This window comes from Bos taurus, chromosome 20, assembly GCF_002263795.3.
Source record: "Bos taurus isolate L1 Dominette 01449 registration number 42190680 breed Hereford chromosome 20, ARS-UCD2.0, whole genome shotgun sequence".
NCBI lineage: Eukaryota > Metazoa > Chordata > Mammalia > Artiodactyla > Bovidae > Bos > Bos taurus.
Window position 1 is genome coordinate 53,657,114 of NC_037347.1, and position 20,972 is coordinate 53,678,085.

At 36.0% G+C, this 20,972-nt stretch overlaps 1 protein-coding gene across 5 annotated transcripts in view; it reads left to right on the top strand.

Annotated features, from left to right (window-relative positions):
* The window catches only part of CDH18 (cadherin 18), a 605,364-nt gene that overhangs the window by 323,829 nt on the left and 260,563 nt on the right, over positions 1–20,972 (top strand). For all 5 annotated transcript variants that reach the window (XM_059878702.1, XM_015459117.3, XM_015459116.3 and 2 more), the window contains 1 exon segment: positions 9,845–9,964. In XM_059878702.1, the coding sequence (XP_059734685.1) occupies positions 9,845–9,964 (120 nt within the window).

Below are 20,972 nucleotides of genomic sequence, written 5' to 3' on the forward strand. Positions count from 1 at the left end.
TGGGTTGGGAAGATCCCATGGAGGAGGGCATGGCAACCCACTCTAGCCTGGAGAATTCCTATGGATAGAGGAGCCTGGGGGCTAGAGTCCATAGGGTTGCAAAGAGTCAGGCATAACTGAAGCAACTTAGAACTCATTAAGGAGGATTTTAATTTTATATCTGTATTGTTATTTTTTATTTTTTGTTACTGTAAAATATATACACTGGGCTATTATAATGTTTAAAATTAATTTTTCAGCTAACTGGTTGGAGTCATTTCCTCAATAATTGAAATCAATGTCAACTTTAAATATGTACCTTACATAATATATAGTAATAGCATATATATTGTCTTTTATTAAATTCTTCTGAAACATTATTACCAATTTTTGGTGAGCAAAGAAGGACAAAATAATTCTGTCTCTGGTATTCTAGTCTATAGTAGAATTTTGTTGTTTATTGATTTTGATTTTATTTTTTTCTTGTTTTTGTTGAATGGAAGTTTAGCTGAAATACAAGGTATTGTTCAGAATAACGCTGAATTTGTTAACAACTTTTATTTTTTAAATGGAATTCTTTTCCTGAGTGGAAATTAAAGCAACTTATAGATACAAATTTATTTTTTGATGAGAAGTTGATGTAAAATCAGCAAATGAAATGGACTTAATTATCATATATGCTAAACTAGGGAATTAAGTATTAAAGTGTTCTGTGCTATTTAAATAGATAAATAGACAAACTATATATACATATCTATTTTCCTCCAGGTTAAAAAGCATTCTATCCTAAAGTCTATTTTGCATACAGAAGGCAGCTTTCTAGGCTTCCCAGGTGGCACAATGGTAAGGAATCCACCTGCCAGTGCAGGAGACACAAGAGACTCAGATTCGATCCCTGGGTCGGGAAGATTCTCTGGAGAAGGAAATGGCAACCTGCTTCAGTATTCTTACCTGGAAAATTCTATGGATAGAGGAACCTGGAAGGATACAGTCCATGGGGTCAGAAAGAGTTGGACATGACTGAGAAAACACACACAGGCAGCTCTCCAAAGGATGTATTTGTCAGATTCCAATATGTTAAGTAATTTCTAGTTATTGAATGTAAACACACACACACACACACACACACACACACACACCCCTACCTACCTAGATTCCTATTTGAAAGTAGTAACTATAGAAGAATCAAATACAGAACCTAATCATAATATTTGGTATCATCATTATTAGAAAAGAAATAAAGGGTAGTTGGGGAGAAACCTGTTAATACCTTCTGTCTGCATTAGAGTTTAATCAGGAAAAATCAGATCCTCTGTCATTTAGCTCAATAAAAGAGACTGGATTGGTGGAACAAGTTAAGAAAATGGTAAGAGAAGCAAAAACCAAATAGTGGACTGTGAGACAACCACTGAAGGAGTCAGGCATCAGTAAGGCTGGGAGGGTGATGTTCCCTGGCCCCAGCAGCTGTGCTTTAATGCACAAACGTGGGAAACACTAATTACTGATGGATGTTAGGTTTCTGCAGAGCAGAACAGGGTTGGAAAGTAATGTGAGCACAGCATGCAGATGCGTTCAGAAGATACATAAAGCTGGTGGGGTTACAGGAGTCTAGTCACTTTTTACTGCAACCATTTACTCTGTACAGAAATCAAGAAAATTGTGAGCATTCTGTAAGGCTACAGAAGATGACACTATTGTTGGTACCTGGAGGTTGCTTCTTCCTAAGTATTTTACACAGACCTTTACCTGACAATATATATTTACTGACTTGGACTTTGGCTATAGTTTAGGTGGGAGTGAGGGTAAGGTATAATGCCGCCTCTCTTAGTAGATGAATCTGGACAGCCATTACATTTCACAAAGCAAACAGACAAGAAAAAGGTAGCAGATGTTATAACTATTATCAACTAGATATTGTATTATCAACTAGTTTTTGTAACTATATCCACCTATTACTGGATGGGGCAATGGAGTATGGAAAAGAATATCACATAGGAAAACAGTAAGACCAGCTTGAATTCTGCCTTCTCAAATTGTCAACTATATTATCTTTATGAACCTCAACGATCCCATCTGTAAAATGGCATTGAATGTAATTTTCTCAATAGATGCATCTTATTATTATATTAAATGACATATAGCAGAGAGATCCCATATCCTTGGCACTATGTACATATTACTTCCTTATTTTTTTCATTTATGGTATATGATTAAAAGTTTACTTGAGTAATATCAAATCTCACATTCAGTTTAGTTTTCAGTTCAGTCACTCAGTCATGTCCAACTCTTTGAGACCCCATGAATCGCAGCACGCCAGGCCTCCCGGTCCATCACCAACTCCTGGAGTTTACTCAAACTCATGTCCATCGAGTCGGTGATGCCATCCAGCCATCTCATCCTCTGCTGTCCCCTTCTCCTCCTGCCCCCAGTCCCTCCCAGCATCAGAGTCTTTTCCAATGAGTCAACTCTTCGCATGAGGTGGCAAAATTATTGGAGTTTCAGCATTAGCATCAGTCCTTCCAAAGAACACCCAGGACTGATCTCTTTTGGCACAGACTGGTTGGACCTCCTTGCAATCCAAGGGACTCTCAAGACTCTTCTCCAACAGCACAGTTCAAAAGCATCAATTCTTCGGCTCTCAGCTTTCTTCACAGTCCAACTCTCACATCTATACATGACCACTGGAAAGACCATAGCCTTGACTAGACGGACCTTTGTTGGCAAAGTAATGTCTCTGCTTTTGAATATGCTATCTAGGTTCGTCATAACTTTCCTTCCAAGGAGTGTCTTTTAATTTCATGGCTTCAGTCACCATCTGCAGTGATTTTGGAGTCCAAAATAATAAAGTCTGATACTGTTTCCACTGTTTCCCCATCTATTTCCCATGAAGTGATGGGACCGGATGCCATGATCTTCATTTTCTGAATGGTGAGCTTTAAGCCAACTTTTTCACTCTCCACTTTCACTTTCATCAAGAGGCTTTTGAGTTCCTCTTCACTTTCTGCCATAAGGGTGGTGTCATCTGCATATCTGAGTTTATTGATCTTTCTCCCGGCAATCTTGATTCCAGCTTGTGCTTCTTCCAGCCCAGCGTTTCTCATGATGTACTCTGCATAGAAGTTAAATAAGCAAGGTGACAATACACAGCCTTGAACTACTCCTTTTCGTATTTGGAACCAGTCTGTTGTTCCATGTCCATCTCTAACTGTTGCTTCCTTACCTGCATACAGATTTCTCAAGAGGCAGGTCAGGTGGTCTCGTATTCCCATCTCTTGAAGAATTTTCCACAGTTTATTGTGATCTATACATTCAAAGGCTTTGGCATATCAATAAAGCAGAAATAGATGTTTTTCTGGAACTCTCTTGCTTTTTCCATGATCCAGTTGATGTTGGCAATTTGATCTCTGATTCCTCTGCCTTTTCTGAAACCAGCTTGGACATCTGGAAGTTCACAGTTCACGTATTCCTGAATCTCCCATTAGGTAGTTCCATACAAAAGATCTAACCAAATCTACCTGAATCTCTACTTGAAGTACAGGGGACTTCCCTGGCAGTCCAGTGGTTAACACTTCACCTTCCAATGCAGAGGGTGCAGTTTCAGTCCTTGGCCAGGGAGTTAAGGTCCTACCTGTCCCCTGGCCAAATAGCCAAATCATAAAACAGAAATATTATAGCACATTCAACAAAAACTTAAAAAAAGTTCAGCCATGTCATTATAAAAATCTTAAAAATAAGAGACTATATAAAAACTAGCAATAGCCATGACTGAAAACATATAATTATAATAGTGAATTTTGCTTTGTTACCCAGATGTTTCATAAGTGTGCTCACAGAGGATTTTTTTTAATCCAATGACTCTTGGGTGACTACTCGAAGCTTTATAAAATTACAATATGGCTGGAATACTATGTTATTTCTCTGTTGGTGAAATTACAGTCCTCCTGTGTAGAATGAAATTTAAGTTGTATCTTGATGATTATTACTTTTTCACAGTCCCTGGAAAAAAAATCTTCTGAGAATTAAGCCTTAAGAGATTCCTTCAGAGAGCTACTCTCAGCCTTCATAAATCTCCAGCTTATTTTTACTCAAAGTTCTTGCTCAATGTTAATTCACTTGAGATTTTAACAGAGCTGTGAGCTCTGACAAGTCATGCATAACGATTTGCAATCTCAGAGAATATTTGCTTGGTATTAAAATGCCTTATTAAATATTTCAAATTGGTCTTTAGAGGTTTTGGGGAAAGTCCACTCTGTTTTTCATTGATTTGTAATGTTTCAAAGTGTGTGCTATTTGTAAAACAGCAGTACAAGAGGAAACCACATGAAAAGAATGACACAGGGCAGTCCCCAAAGAAAACAAGACTTGAATTTTATTGTAGAAAAGAGATCTTGAAAGCTTTTTTATGTACTTGAATCTTTTCAGCTTTGTTTCAAAAATCAACTAAGAAGCTATAATCCCTAGCATGGGATTACCTAAATGTGCACGGTAGGAAATATTTAATGTGAAAATAAAATAAATAGTACACTAAATAGCTGATGAAACTTTAAAATGCAATGTTTCTGTGGTTATTGTTTTTAATGAAAACAGTTATAAAAATGAAAGACACTTATGTAGCACTGTTTAAAGTTTTCTTTGATTGGAAGCCAGTGGTTTAGGGAAGGGACTGTGAGTTTAACATCTATTGACCAAGCCCATATAATAATTTCCAGAGAAAATTAGATACTTATTTTAATATTCTAGTAGAATAATGGGCTTATAGGCATCACTTCCTGTATTTTTCTGTGGAGATCTAGCACTGTAGAGAATAATAATCCTTTTCTATTATGTATACAGTTAGGGCCGATAGCAGGAACAAAGGAATTGAATGGTCCAACGTGGAATACTTTTCTAAGACATAGATATAACATATGGATTTTTTTTTCATTTAAACTTTTCAACCAGGAATAAAAAGTCTTCATTAAAATAACCAATATAGCTAATTAATTTACTTAGAAAGGCCAATGGTTGGATCACTAGTAATGCCTAATATTTCAAAAAATCAAATAACATTCACTTCTACCTAATTCTATTTGTGAAATTAACTTTTGATTTGATCTCATTTATGATGTATCTGGCATCAAAGAGGATATTACCATTTTTTCTTGGCTTTTAACTTCAGACTCTTATCCAGAGTCAAAGAACAACTGCAAATTCTGACAATAAATGTCATTTCCTCCTGCTGCAGCTATAACACAATGTATAAGTTTGCTAGGACTTCTAAACCAAAGGACCACAAACTTAAAAAATAAGCCTTTACTGTTATCACTGTTCCTGAAGTTAGATGTCTACAGTCTAGGTATTATTAGCAGGGCCATATTCCCTCTTAAAGAACTGGGGGAGGGTCTTTTCAAGCCCCACCTCCAGCTTCTAGTGCTTTGCTGGCAATCTGTCATGTGGAAATATCATCTCGATCTCTGCCTTCATCTTCACATAATGTACTTCTCGTGTGTGTGTGTGTGTGTGTGTGTGTGTGTATCCATCTTTTCCAAGTGTCTTATTTTTATAAGGACAGCAGTCATACTAGATTAGTAGCCCAAACTATTGCAGTATGACTTTATCTTAATTACATCTATATTGACCCTATTTCACCTATTAAATGGCACAATGGTAAAGAATCTGCCTGTCAATACAGGAGGTAAGAGAGATGCAGGTTGGATCCCTGGATCAGGAAGATGTCCCAGAGTAGGAAATGGCAATCTATTCCACTATTCTTGCCTGGAGAATCCTATGGACAGAGGAGCCTGGTGAGTTACAAAGTCCATGGGGTCGAAAGAGTCAGACATGACTGAGCATTCATGCAGGCCAGAGACAGATGGAGAGCGATTGGGTAAAGTGAACCATGATAAATAAACTGCTGCGTGATAAGCAAACTCCTTACCCAGGTGAGCAATCTATTGTGAAAAAAGAGAGCTGATGACTAAGATGAAAAATTGTCTCAGTTCATTTTCTGAAATTTTATGAAGGAAATAGGGGAAATATTTATGAGGTTCAGTTTTATATGGTTCCCAGGCGGTGCTAGTGGTAAAGAATCTACCTGCCAACTCAGGAGAGGCAACAGACATGGATTTGATTCCTGGGTTGGAAGATTCCCCTGGAGTAGTAAATGGTACCCCATCCAGTATTCTTGCCTGGAAAATTCCATGGACAGAGGAGCCTGGCTGGCTATAGTCTATAGTCTTTAGTGTCTCAAAGAGTCAGTCACGATGGAGCATCACCACTGTCACCGTTTAAGCAACTAGAGTTTGAAAATGTAACATATGAACTTAGAGGGAAAATCATTCAACTCATAACACACACACTAAAGCAGTCTATGTTTTTATTCTTTATATATTAAAAAAAAAAAAACCTTCCAAAAGTAACAATAGTTCTTAAAATGTTCCCATCAAACTTCCAAATAAATGAGAAAATAAAATAAGTATATGTTTTCCTTTTGGTCTAAAAGCTCTTGGTAGGGAATCTTTGAACAACTGAGTAAACTCAGGATTTATTTTTCACCCCTGCTATTTAACTCTACTCTTGATGTGTTCAGGGCAGGCTGACTTTTGGGTGAGCTGTGCTGTAGATATGCCTATGTTCCCTCAACCAGCCATCTGTTTACTCAAAGCAGCAGGCTGCTACCTTCAGATGCCCCCAAAGAACAGTGATAGAGGACAGTTACTGTCCTTTGCTTCATGCACAACTAGGATTGCCCGAAACCCATGAGACGAACTGTTCCAAGGTGTCTGTAGTTGATAATTGCAGTGTTTTTAGAACTAGGGTAGAGAGTTAGTATATTTTCTTTCTTTCCCCTGGATCTCTTTTCTGCTCTGCCCACTTCTTTTTTTGGTACTTTCAACCATCACTTAGTCAACACCACTAGGCTACTTTGACTTCTTTTATTTCTCCTTTTCTCATTGTTCTCTCACCTGTCACTCCATTCATGTGTCTCAGCTTTCACCTAACAAGCCTGAGCTTTTAAAGACAGCTCAAGCTGAGCAGAACACTCTTTTTCTTTCCTGTGGTGGTCCAGCCTATCACAGTAAATGAGGTATAATCTTGAAAAATTTGCCTTAACCAGTTTTTCCAATGGAATGGTTCCTTTGGGGATGCTTTTAAGACATTAACATTATTTAGACCTAAATCAGTATTGTAAGGCCACAGCAAATTTTAAAACCTGAGAATTTTGTAAGTGTGGTTTCTTAAAAGATAGCCATTATTTTACAGCTTTCTATCTATACATCTTTTTTTTTTTTCTGACTCCTAGTATTAAATAATTCCTATATGCCCAGTATGATCACCATTTTTCCTATAAGATCAAAGATTTGGCTGGTATAATTTTGCAATATTTTGGACACAGGATAGGCTTTTTACCTTTTTAGTCTGACCCAGGTACCTACTATAGATTTTAATTTTTGCAATTTAAGGAGTTACTAAATGAAAATACCTCCCTCCTATACCAATGTTTTGGACAAATGCCTACCTACTGGTTTTCTCTGACCAATTTGGAGAGATGAATATAGGTATTGAGCAGGTATTGAAACTCATAGCAAAAGTCTTTAATATTGCACAGTAGTAATTATTATACTTAATGATGGAAGAGATCATCTACATGTGACTAGCTCTGGAAAGTTTATCAAGCCAGATACTGTAGTGCTATAGTAAAAAATAAATATATATATATATATATGTGTGTGTGTGTATATATATATAGTACACATCCAAATCCAAATAGGGCTCTAAGAATGGAATAGCAGTAAAGCAAGAAGATATATTTTTTAACCTTTAAAATTTGGTATCAGCATAGATTCACATGCTGTCGTGAGAAATAATATAGATTTCTTATCCTTACCCACTTTACCCAATGCTAGCATCCTGCAAAACTATAAAGCAATATCATAATCAGGTTATTGAAATGATTTACCAATCTTACTTACATTTCCCTAGTTTTACCTGTGGTGTATGCATGTATTTAGTTCTTGTGTATCCATAATCAAAATACTGAACAGTAACAGCTTTATCTGGATCCTCATGTTGCCCTTTTATAACCAAATCCATACCTTTCTTCCCCAGATTCTAGCAACTACTAATCTGTCATCCATTTTGAAAATTGCATCACTTAAAGAATGTTAAATACATGGACTCATACAGTATATAGTCTTTGGGGGTTGTCTTTTTCCACCCTCTAGGCATGATTTCCTGAAGATTTATCCAAGGTGATGTTTATGTTAAGATTCTTTTCATTTTTATTGCTGAGTAGTATTCCTCAATAATATTGTACCATAGTTTGTTTAGTCATTTTCCCATTGAAGGGTATTTGAGCTGTTTCTAGTCTGGTGCTACTAGAAATAATATCTCTGAATATTTGTAAAACAGATTTTTATGTGAACATACATGAATATTTGTAAAACAGGGTTTTATGTGAACATACATTTTCATGACTTAAGCATAAATGCCCAAGAGTACAATTTGCTGCTGCTACATGGTACATGTATGTTTATTTAAGAATTTGCTAAATTTACATTTCCACCAGCTGTGTGTGAGTGGCCTAAGTTCTCACCAGAATTTGGTGTCACTATTATTATGTTTTATTATCCACAATTAAGAGTTTCTTTTAGGTATATAACAGTCCTTTTCTTCTGAGTGTGCATAATTACTAGTTATATTTTTACTTAGCATCTCAATGTAAAAATTCTATTTAGAGGCCAAAATCATGGCATTTTACTAAAAGTCTACATATACAGTTATCCCTCAGTATCTGAAGCACCGCCATGGATACCCGTAGATGCTCAGGTCCTTTAGTTGGCCCTCAATATCCATATCCATGGTCCTATATCTGGAAATTCAACCACTGCAGATCAGAAGATAGAACGTGATCAGCATTTGGTTACATTCATGGATGTGGAACCAAATATTGTTGTTCGGTCTCTCAGTCATGTCCCACTCTTTGAAACTCCATGGACTGAAGCACTCCAGGCCTCCCTGTCCTTCACTGTCTCCTGGAATTTGCTCAGACTCATGTCCATTGAGTCAGTGATGCCATCCAACCATCTCATCCTCTCACCCCCTTCTTCTCCTGTTAGGGTTAGTCATATATATGAGTAGTCATATATTTGGAGGGCCAACTGTACATATATGATCTGCTAATAAGGATTGTGAGATGAACTTGGCATTCTGTATTAACTAGATCTATATTTTCAGAGGATCTATTTCTAGGATCTTTTGAAGCTACAGAACTAGTTTTGCTTAAAGTCGTGTCTGAACTTCAACACAAAAGTAAAACTTTGTAGTTAAGCAGATGTTAGATTCTTTTTTTTTTTCCCCCAGGTTTTATTTTATTTTTTTTAATTTTATTTTTAAACTTTACATAATTGTATTAGTTTTGCCAAATATCAAAATGAATCTGCCACAGGTATACATGTGTTCCCCATGGACCTAAATCATTGACTGAATTATTAAAATTTAAAAATTGTCAGTAACCCCACATTGTTCAAGACTCAACTGTACACCCTCAAAATACTTTTGATTTTATTCCCCTCCCCTGCCAGTTAACACCAATTTGATTCTTGAGAATTGACCCAACCCACTAGGATTACATGAAGGTTAAAACAGACCCTTCATAATGGTATCATCACATGAAGAATCACATTAAAATAACTGAAACCCAATGCTCCATCTTGGGCTCTCATTTAGGATAATTGGTTGCACAGAAGAAACCGAGTACCATGTTTGAAGGATGATTTAAGAAATATAGGAAATTATTACTTTCCACAGATGTTTCAGCATAAACCTTTTATTTCTGGGTACAAATTAATCATGTGCTTAATCATTTGTTTTCCTGAATGCACAGGTACCTCTGTTCTACAGGTGACAGCCACTGATGCAGATGACCCTACCTATGGAAACAGTGCTCGAGTGGTTTACAGTATTCTCCAGGGACAGCCCTACTTCTCCGTAGACCCTAAAACAGGTTAGTACTTTTATGAATAATTGATGTACAGATGCATGCTACAAAAAAAGAAAGCAGTATCTTCATGTCTGTGTGCTCTTCTACATTAGACATTGTTATTTTAGAACTTTAAAAATTCCCTCAGTTTCTCCAGGACAGTGTGATTAAATAATTGAAGATAAATTAACTGTCCTCCTTAATACCTGATTATCCATCATTTATATCCATACCAGTAAAAACTTTTCATTTTTGAATCTTTCTGTGACATTTAGATAAATGCTGTTTAAAACAGAGATTACATAACACTTCAGTCTTAAAGTAGTGTGTTATGTAAATGAAATTAACTGAGAATAAAGCCAAAGACATATAAGCATTTGTTAAAAAATTATATGAATTCTGCTCTATTTCTTCTGTTTTTTTTTTTTTTTTTGTAGCCAAAATAGTCATATCATACTATATTATGTGATGCCAAAATAGTAATGAAGGATACTCAATAATTCAGTGTAGGGCTATGTTCTAGCAGCATAATCTATAAACCACAAAAACTCATGGTCTTATCAGTAAAGAGTTTGTGAATAGAAATTTGGCTAAAGATAAATATAAACCCATTTTTAAAAGTAGCCAAATGTTCAGTATGAAATGGTTCAAGTTTAATAATCAGCTTCAAGAATATACATAATCAGGATGGACCAGAGAGAGGTCTAAGATGCTCCAACAACTTCCTGGATCCTTTCTGGTAATGTGAGATCCATTCTGAATCTAGTTAACATGTGGGATCTTTAAGTAAAGGTCATCGCCAGATAACTAATGCAGGGGTAATATTTGATCATAAATATCTCCTTATCATCATACAGTTACATAGCATACAACACATTTTTCAGGGAACACTGCTCAATAAGTGCACATTACAGTTTATTAACCATTGTCTCAGACAGTGAGGTACATTAACTGAAGAGATGCTATGGACAAGCTTACTACAATGGTTAATGCCATTAGATTGCTAGGAGGATTGTCATTGTCACGTTTGCAGGAAGGCGCCTTCTTTCTTTCCCTGGTGTGCTCCAACACAAAGTACACTGGGCAGGAGGAGACCTCAGACACCCTGTCTTAACCCTTTAAATTCCCATAACTTAAGAAGAAAACAGTGAAGAAGGTGTAAAGATACAGATATGTAAATGAAGAATTGCACATATATACCTGTGTATATACCCACATATTATATGCATTATAATTATAAAATAAATGAGATAAATAAAAATTGGGATATAATAAAAATAAATAATATAATGTGACCTAGAGTGAGCATGCAAGCTCTTATGTTAATAGTACCAAGGTACTACTAAATATTTAGAAGTAAATATGTTTATCAGCCTAGTAATCAAAATTCTGGGACAAAATTATATACATATATTTATTTTGTTCTGATAGGATACTTCAGAATTCTATTTTCAGAATAGAAAATATTTTTTACTGAGATATATTTGAAGTGTAAACGCTGTGTAATTAAAAGGGTACAGCATGCTGACTTAATGCATGCCTGTATTGTAATATGATTGACATGTAGTGATAAACATTTTTAAGCCAACTCATTATTTGACAATAGTGTTTCTCATTTTGTGGTAATTTCCCAGTAACCATGATTGTTTTATATATAAAAGATGTGTATTTCTCACTTTAAATATGCATCATCCTGGAGGAAGGAATCAAGGAGACTATGTTCCAGTTACCTTGTCTGAGGCTTACACACACACAAACACACATGTATGCATGCATACATGTGCACACATACAGTTTATTCCATTAACTGTCCTTTTAGAGAGCCGAATGTTTATTTATATATACATGTTATATTTACTTAATAGAGTATTTCTAGACTATAGACATCTTATATGGATTTCAAAACTTACCACACACTTGAACTTCTTTAAAACCAAATAATAATTCTGTGTGCTTGTATACATCTGAATATCTGTCTGAATGTCTGCCTGTGTTGGTGTGAGTATATGCAGATATGTATATGGGTGTGTGTGTGTGTGTGGTGTGTGCATGTTTACTTTGGACAAAGAAAGCAGGCCAATGTGGATAAAAGCTGACCAGTGTTGAACTCTTCTGTTGCTTGTTTTTTAGTGAAGCAAATATATCAAACACAGAATTCAAATAAAAGTTGCATTTGTTTGTACATATTTATTATGGATTAATTAAGTCCTTCAGGAAACAAAAATGATTATCTGAGATATAAATAGGCTGCTATTAAGGTTCTGCTCTATTGAAATGATCCTTGCTCTTATAATTTTTGCTCTTTTATTTAAAAAAAAATATTTATTGAATGAAATGTATGCCTCCATATTGATATGTTTTAATTTCAATATTGTATTGGCTGAAACATCAGGGAAGTCTATGCATATGTCTTCTGCTATCAAGATTGTTTAAATATGCAAATCTCTTGGACTGGTTGTCTTCACAAAGTGCTAAGAGGGATTATAAAACAAAATGCTCAGTGTTCTCTTCAAAGCTAAGATGTTTTTGGTAATTTAAGCTTAAGAGATCTATTATAATGCAATTAAACATCCTTAGAACTAATGAATTTGGTGGAAATTGTTCCTTAAATAACTGGAATAAAACACATACAAACATCCTTAAAAGTAAAGAATCAGTTGTTATAAATGAGATATTATATAAGAAAATTGGATGAGTAGTTACTTTAAAATGTACAGTTTAATAGTAATACTTTAATTCTATCCTCTCATTTAGCATGACTATAACATTTTCAGTTAGTCCATTCAAAGAAGAATAATTATAATGCAGCTGAACTTTTGTATTCAAATAGAGTTGTGAGTGCTTATGGTTAAGATCAGAACTTTGGATTGCCTTATTTCCATTGTGTTAAAAGGTATATTGGCTTCCCTGGTGACTCAGCTGCTAAGAAATCTGCCTGCAATGCAGGAGACCTGAGTTCGATCCCTGGGTTGGGAAGATTTCCTGGAGAAGGGAAAGGCTTACCTATACCGGTATTCTGGCCTGGAGAATTCCTTGGGCTATGTAGTCCATGGGGTTACAAAGAGTTGGACACGACTGAGCAACTTTCCCTTCATCTTATACTATGACATTTCTAGTTAGTCCTTTCAACGAAGACTAATTATAATGCAGCTGAACTTTTGTATTCAAATAGAGCTGTGAGTGCTTATGGTTAAGATTCGTGGCTCTTGAATTAGTATACTATAGATAATTTGTTTAATAAGGTATGCATTGTTTTCTACTGAATCTCGTTAATCAACATGATGAAACATAAATCCTGTGAATAATTTATTGCTTCAAATAAGTTTTGTTTTTGTTATTTCATATTGCTTGCTTAATATGGAACAACAACAGGAGAATACTTCTTAATGATTGATTTAATATTAACTACTGTTTGAAAGATCAGAAAACTGAAAAATTAACAAAAATGACAATGAATTGTAAAAAACATATAATATTTCTAGCCACATATATGTAGAAATTGTGTTAATGTAGGCTTTATGAAGATGTTGTTGTTTTTTCATTGCTAAGTCAAGTCTGACTCTTTGCCACCCCATGGACTGTTAGGCTCCTGTTAGGCTCCCTGCTAGGCTCCTCTGTCCATGAGATTTCCCAGGCAACAATGCTGGAGTGGGTAGCCATTTCCTTCTCCAAGGTATCTTCCCAATCCAGATATTGAACCCATGTCTCCTGCATTCCAGGAGGATTCTTTATTGACGAGCTACCAGAGAAGCCCCATTTATGAGGGTGGTGGTGGTGGTATAGTCATTAAGTCATGTCAGACTCTTGCAACCCCGTGGAATATGGCTTGCCAGGCTCCTTTGTCTATGGGATTCTCCAGGCAAGAATACTAGAGTAGGTTGCCATTTCCTTCTCCAGGGGATCTTCCCAACCCAGGAACCGAACCCAGGTCTCCTGCATTGCAGGCAGATTCTTTACTGACTGAACTACAAGGGAAGCATTCTACTTAAACATTTTCATTTAATTCAGCAAAGAAAACTTTTAGAGTTATTATATGAAGAACTGTTTTAATGCTTATGAAAACTCCTAACCCTAAACTGAGTATTATGAAGAAGGCAGCTGAGTAAGAAAGCCATATTAAGTGCTCAGAGAACTAAAGTAAAGAGAAATTTTGGCTAATGCTTGTTTATTCAGTTCAGTTCAGTTCAGTCGCTCAGCTGTATCCAACTTTTTGCAGCCCCATGGACTGTGGCACGCCAGGCCTCCCTGTCCATCACCAACTCCCGAAGTTTGCTGAAATTCACGTCCATTGAGTCAGTGATGCCATCCAACCATCTCGTTCTCTGTTGTCTCCTTCTCCTTCTGCCTTCAATTGTTCCCAGAAACAGCTTCTTTTCAAATGAGTCAGTTGTTCACATCAGGTTCCCAGAGTATTGGAGTTTCAGCTTCAGCATCAGTCCTTCCAATGAATATTCAGAACTGATTTCTTTTAGGATGGACTGTTTGCATCTCCTTGCAGTCCAAGGGACTCTCAAGAGTCTTCTCCAACACCACAGTTCAAAGGCATCAATTCTTCAGTGCTCAACATTCTTTATAGTCCAACTCTCACATCCACACATGACTACTGGAAAAACCATAGCTTTGACTAGATGGAGCTTTGTTGGCAAAGTAATGTCTCTGCCTTTTAATATGCAGTCTAGATTGGTTATAACTTTTCTTCCAGGCTGCAGTTACCATCTGCAGTAATTTTGGAGCGCCCCCAAAAAATAAAGTCTGTCACTGTTTCCACCATTTCCCAGTCTACTTGGCATGAAGTGATGCGACCAGATGCCGTGATCTTAGTTTTCTGAATGTTGAGCTTTAAGCCAACTTTTTCACTCTCCTCTTTCATTTTCATCAAGAGGCTCTTTAGCACTTCTTCACGTTCTGCCCTAAGGGTTGTGTTATCTGCATATCTGAAATTATTAATATTTCTCCCAGCATTCTTGATTCCAGCTTGTGCTTCATCTAGCCTAGTGTTTCTCATGATGTACTCTGCATATAAGTTAAATAAGCAGGGTGACAATACAGAGCCTTGACGTACTCCTTTTCCTATTTGGAACCAGACTGTTGTTCCATGTTCGGTTCTAACTGTTGCTTCCTGACCTGTATACAGATTTCTCAGGAGGCAGGTCAGGTGGTCTAGTATTCCCATCTCTTTAAGAATTTTAACAGTTTTTTGCGATCCACACAAAGACTTCAGCATAGTCAATAAAGCAGAAATAGATGGTTTTCTGGAACTCTCTTGCTTTTACGATGATCCAATGGATGTTGGCAATTTGACCTCTGGTTCCTCTGCCTTTTCTAATTCCAGCCTGAATATCTGGAAGTTCACAGTTCACATACTGTTGAAGCCTGGCTTGAGCATTACTTTACTAGTGCGTGAGATGAATGCCATCATGTGGTCATTTGAACATTCTTTGGCATTGTCTTTCTTTGGGATTGGAATGAAAACTGCCCTTTTTCAGTCCTGTGGCCACTGCTGAGTTTTCCAAATTTGTTGGCATATTGAGTGCAGCACTTTCACAGCCTCATCTTTTAGGATTTGAAAAAGCTCAACTTGAATTCCATCACCTTCACTAGCTTTGTTCGTAGTGATGCCTCCTAAGGCCCACTTGACTTCACATTCCAGGATGTCTGGCTCTAGGTGAGTGATCACACCATCGTGATTATCTGAGTCATGAAGATTTTTTTTTTTTTTTTGTATAGTTCTTCTGTGTATTCTTGCCACCTCTTAATATCTTCTGCTTCTGTTAGGTCCATACCTTTTCTGTCGTTTATTGTGCCCATCTTTGCATGAAATGTTCCCTTGGTATCTCTCATTTTCTTTATAGCTATCTAGACTTTCCAATTCTATTGTTTTCCTCTGTTTCTTTGCATTGATCACTGAGGAAGTCTTTATCACTCCTTGCTATTCTTTAGAACTCTGCATTCATATGGGTATATCTTTCCTTTTCTCATTTGCCTTTCATTTCTCTTCTATTCACATCTATTTGCAAGACCTCCTCAGACAACTGTTTTGCCTTTTTGCATTTCTTTTCCTTGGAGATGATCTTGATCTCTGCCTCTTTTACAGTGTCAGGAACCTCCTTCCACAGTTTTTCATGCACTCTATCATATCTAATCCCTTGAATCTATTTTTTGCTTCCACTGTATAATTGTAAGAGATTTGATTTAGGTCATACCTGAATGGTCCAGTGGTTTTGCCGACTTTTTTCAATTTAAGTCTGAATTTGGCAATAAGGAGTTCATGGTCTATGCCACAGTCAGCTCCTGGTCTGTGACTATGACTTGTTTAATGACACAACTCAAATATCATTCCTATTCAAATTAATATAGTGCCAACTACATTAAAAATAAATCAATATGTTCAAAGATTCTTCACATCTTTACAAAGTATCAAATTTATGTCAGATGGTTGTAGTGGAAGCTTAATAATTGAGTTACTACAAAAGATTAGTTCCCTTGACTTAGGTCAAAGACAAAACCAAGAATCTATCATGTCTCTTTCCAGGGTCTTAGAATGAAGGATTCACAAAGGGCAGGTATGAGGTTTTTAATTGAGAATGCACATCTCTAAATAATCGTAGTATTAGTAGCCACTTGATTTTTTCTACTAGCTGTTTCATTGTCAATAACTTATGAATTATTTCTCGCTTTTTTAAAAGCTGGTTCATATATATTAAATTATGTCTGTGCCTGTTTACAGAGAAATGTGTTGAATCTTCCTTATGGTCAATTTAGGAAACATGAAAACCTGGATTAAAATATGATATCAGGAAAACAGGGATATGTAGTTTACAAAATCCAATTTAAGTTTTACCACAGTTGCTTACAGTGCTAGCAATGATGACTACCAGCTCTTCTGACTATTAACATGAACCATAAATCAGTGATTGTCAATGATGGAGTCTGCATAAATGGTACTTACAGTGGTTTTTCGCCACACAACTAAAATAAAGACTATTGGACATTTATGCATTATAGTATATAGATCAGCTATACTTTAAATTGTGAATAATTTTCATACAACATTTATGAATTTTTCTTGTTATAATGAATATTTAATTAGAAAATATAGTTACTTTAAATATTGCTGTTGATAAATGCTACTTCTAATTTTTTAGGTACATACAGTAGAAAGACTAGAAAGACTACCTTTTAGTTATATACATAGAGCATACTAGATTTTTTCAACACTTCTAGCTCATTTTTGTACTTGAACATTTCTGTGACATGATGTTAAAAAAGGACGGACATTGGGTTTCAAATCTCTTGTCAGTCAAACCTTTCTGAATTAATGACATCCATTCCACAGGGAACAAAGCAGTTGACATCAAGTAAAATGCACTACTACACCTAGTGATGGCTATTGGTTCTGAAGGCACACATAATATCATTATTTATTTTTAAAAGGCATTATTGTAAATTTAATAAAGTAAGAGGGACATCCTGGCTTTACAGTAGTTAAGACTCTGTGGTTCCAGTGCAGGGAATGCAGGTTCGATCCCTGGTCAGGTAACTGAGATCCCACATGCTGTGCAGTGTGCTAAAAAAAAAAGACATGAAAAAATAAAGATGAAAAAAAAAAAAATAAAGATGTAACTGGCCTTCCTCTGAAAAAAAAAAAAAAGTTATCTTATAGTTTAGTTTATATAGAGAAGTAACACATATTTATTTGTTTTCCAAAATATCAAAGTTTATTCCCAAATTGCTTGGAAATACTTCCTGGTCAAATCCTAGGATGTACTTAGTGTCATAGTAAATTGATCAGTCTACATAAATTTTATGCTCCCATTTACTTGTATCTATGTACCGGTAATGATAATACCTGTTCCAGCTAGGAAAGTAATGCAATGCTCTCAGTTAATCCAGACACTGGAAAAGCATCATTACTCAGTAAAGTTCTCTCATTTTTCTCCCTTAAATATTGGGGAGAATTTCCAAAATTACTACAAAGCTCACTGTAATGAATTTGAGTCTTATCTGAAACAGGAAAAAAAATGATTTCATATGGAATATTTTTTACTCCAAATAACTATACAAAATTGTAAAAGTGTTCCACTAAAAGAGTGTTCTACTATTAAATTTTATGTCTTTAAATTTCTTTCCAAAATTTCAAGGAAAATTATTTATATGAATATTATTAATAGAAGAAATATACTTTTAGAAAATGTGGAATGGTAATTTAAAGCTAGCCATTTAGCTATGCAAAGAATTAGAGGAAAACAACAGAAGGGGAAAGACTTCTCAGAAGGGGAAAGAAATCTTTTCAAGAAAATTGGAAATATCCAAGGAAAGTTTCATCCAAAGATATGCACAGTAAAGGACAGAAATGGTAAAGACCTAATAGTAGCAGAAAGGCTCAAGATGAGATGGAAAGAGCACACAAAAGATGGAAAGAATAAGCACAAAAAAGATCTTAATGACCCGAATAATCAGGATTGTGTGGTTAGTTACCCAGAGCTAGACATTCTGAAGTGTGAAGTCAGGTGGGCCTTTAGGAAGAACTGCTGCCAAAAAAGCCTGTGGAGGTGATGGGATTCCAGCAGCGCCATTCAAATTCTTAAAAGATGATACTATCAAAGTGCTGCACTCAATATGACAGCAAATTTGGAAGACCCAGCAGTGGCCACAGGACTGGAAAAGGTCAATCTTCATCTCAATTCCCAAGAAGGGCATTATTAAAAATATTCAAACCATCAGACAGTTGCATTCATCTCCCGTGCTAGTAGGTTATGCTCAAAATCCTGTATGCTAGGTTTCAGCATTACGTGAACCAAGAACTTTCAGATGTTCAAGCTGGGTTTAGAAAAGGCGGAGGAATCAAAGATCAAATTGCCAACTTTTGGTGGATCACAGAGAAAACAAGGGAATTCAAAAAAAAAAAATCTACCTCTGTTTAATTAACTATGCTAAAGCCTTTGACTGTGTGTGGGTCATAACAAACTGTGGAAAACTCTTACAGAGATGGGAGTACCAGATTATCTTACCTGTCTTCCGAGAAACCAGTATGCCAGTCAAGAAGCAACAGTTAGAACCATGTATGGAACAACTAAGTGGTTCAGGATTGAGAAAGGACATGCCTGTTTATTGTCACCCTGTTTATTTAACTTATACACAGAGCACATAATGTGAAATACCAGGCTGGATGAGTTATAAGTTGGAATCAAAATTGCCAGGAAAAATATCAACAACCTCAGATATGCAGATGATACCACTCTAATGCCAGAAAGTAGAGAGAAACTAAAGAACCTCTTGATGAGGGTGAAGGAGGAGAGTGAAAAAGCCAACTTAAAACTAATTTTTTTTTTTTTTAAGTAAGATCATGGCATCTGGTCCCATTACTTCATGGCAAATAGAATGGGAAATGGTGTAAACAGTGACACATTTCCTCTTCTTGGGCCCTAAAATCACTGCAGATGGTGACTGCAGCCTTGAAATTAGAAAATGAGTGTTTCTTGGCAGGAAGGCTATGACAAACCTAGACAGTGTGTTAAAAACAAAGACATCACTCTACCAACAAAGGTCTGTATAGTCAAGGCCATGGTCTTGTCAGTAGTCATGCACGGTTGTGAGAGATGGACCATAAAGAAGGCAGAGTGCTGAAGAATTGATGCTTTCCAATTGTGGTGCTGGAGAAGACTCTTGAGATTCCTTTGGACAGCAAGAAGATCAAACCAGTCAATCTTAAAGGAAATCAACCCTGAATATTCATTAGAAGGACTGATGGTGAAGCTGAATCTCCAATACTCTGGCCACCTACTGTGAAGAGCTGACTCACTGAAAAAGATAATAATGCTGGGAAAGATGGAAGGCAGAAGGAGAAGGAGACGACAGAGGTTGAGATGGTTAGATGAAATCACTGATGCAATGGACAGGAACTTGGGCAACTCCAGGAGATTGTGAGGGATGGGGAAGCCTAGTGTGCTGCAGTCCATGAGGTCATGAAGAGTCGTTCATGACTGGGCGACCGAACAACAATTTAAAGAGGAATAAGTTAGACAAAGTAACTAGTCTTTTAACTTTAGATATGACTGTCCCAACACAGAATAGTGTCTCTAGATGAGGCAAAGTGTCACACGTTCTGTGAAATAATTATCACTAACACATAGGTCTTAACCAACAATAACTTTAATTCTCAAAAATGACCTTTTCTTAACTTCTTATATCAGAAATCAATCAGCTATTTAAAAAAAAGCACTTAGTGGAGGGCCTCAATAATTTTCCTAGGATGTAACTGAAAACAAGATTTATAACATTCTTCAGTCTGTATGATATAATTACATCAACAATTTTCATCCTATTCAGCCTCAATATTTAACTTCAAATTTATCTCATTTCACAAATTAACAAATAAAATGTTTGTAGGAAGGTATTATGTATGCTTGGACAAAAGAGGTAAAGCCTCTTAAATATTCTGTGTGCATGGACTAGGTTGCTTCAGTCTCATCTGCCTCTTTGTGACCCTATGGACTGTAGGCTGCCAGGCTTCTATGTATGTGGGATTCTCCAGGATAGAATATTGAAATAGGTTGCCATGCCCTCCTCCAGGGGCTCTTCCCTACTCAAGGATCCAACCGTATCACTTACTTCTCCTGCATTCACAGGCAGATTCTTTACCACTAGTGCCACATGGAAGCCCCATTTTTCATAATTCTATAAGAAACCTACTTGAATATGGTTTTTTCCCAATGAAATATTCTATATTTATTAATAACTAAGAAGTTGAAATATTTAAGTTATGCTTCACAATATCTACAGAACATAGACTATTCTGCAGTATAATATGTTTTATCAATTTTTTTCCTTTGTAACATCCCTAAGTCAAATAATGATAATAAGCATGTACAAATTATTCTAGATATATTTTCAAATCATTTTGCTATGACTGAGTACATAATGCCCCAAAATATTATTTGGTAATCCCAATGCTAGATAATATGCTACTCTTAGAGAAAAATATAATATACTCATTCAAAACTGTGCCATATTATCAAATTACTGAAAGAAA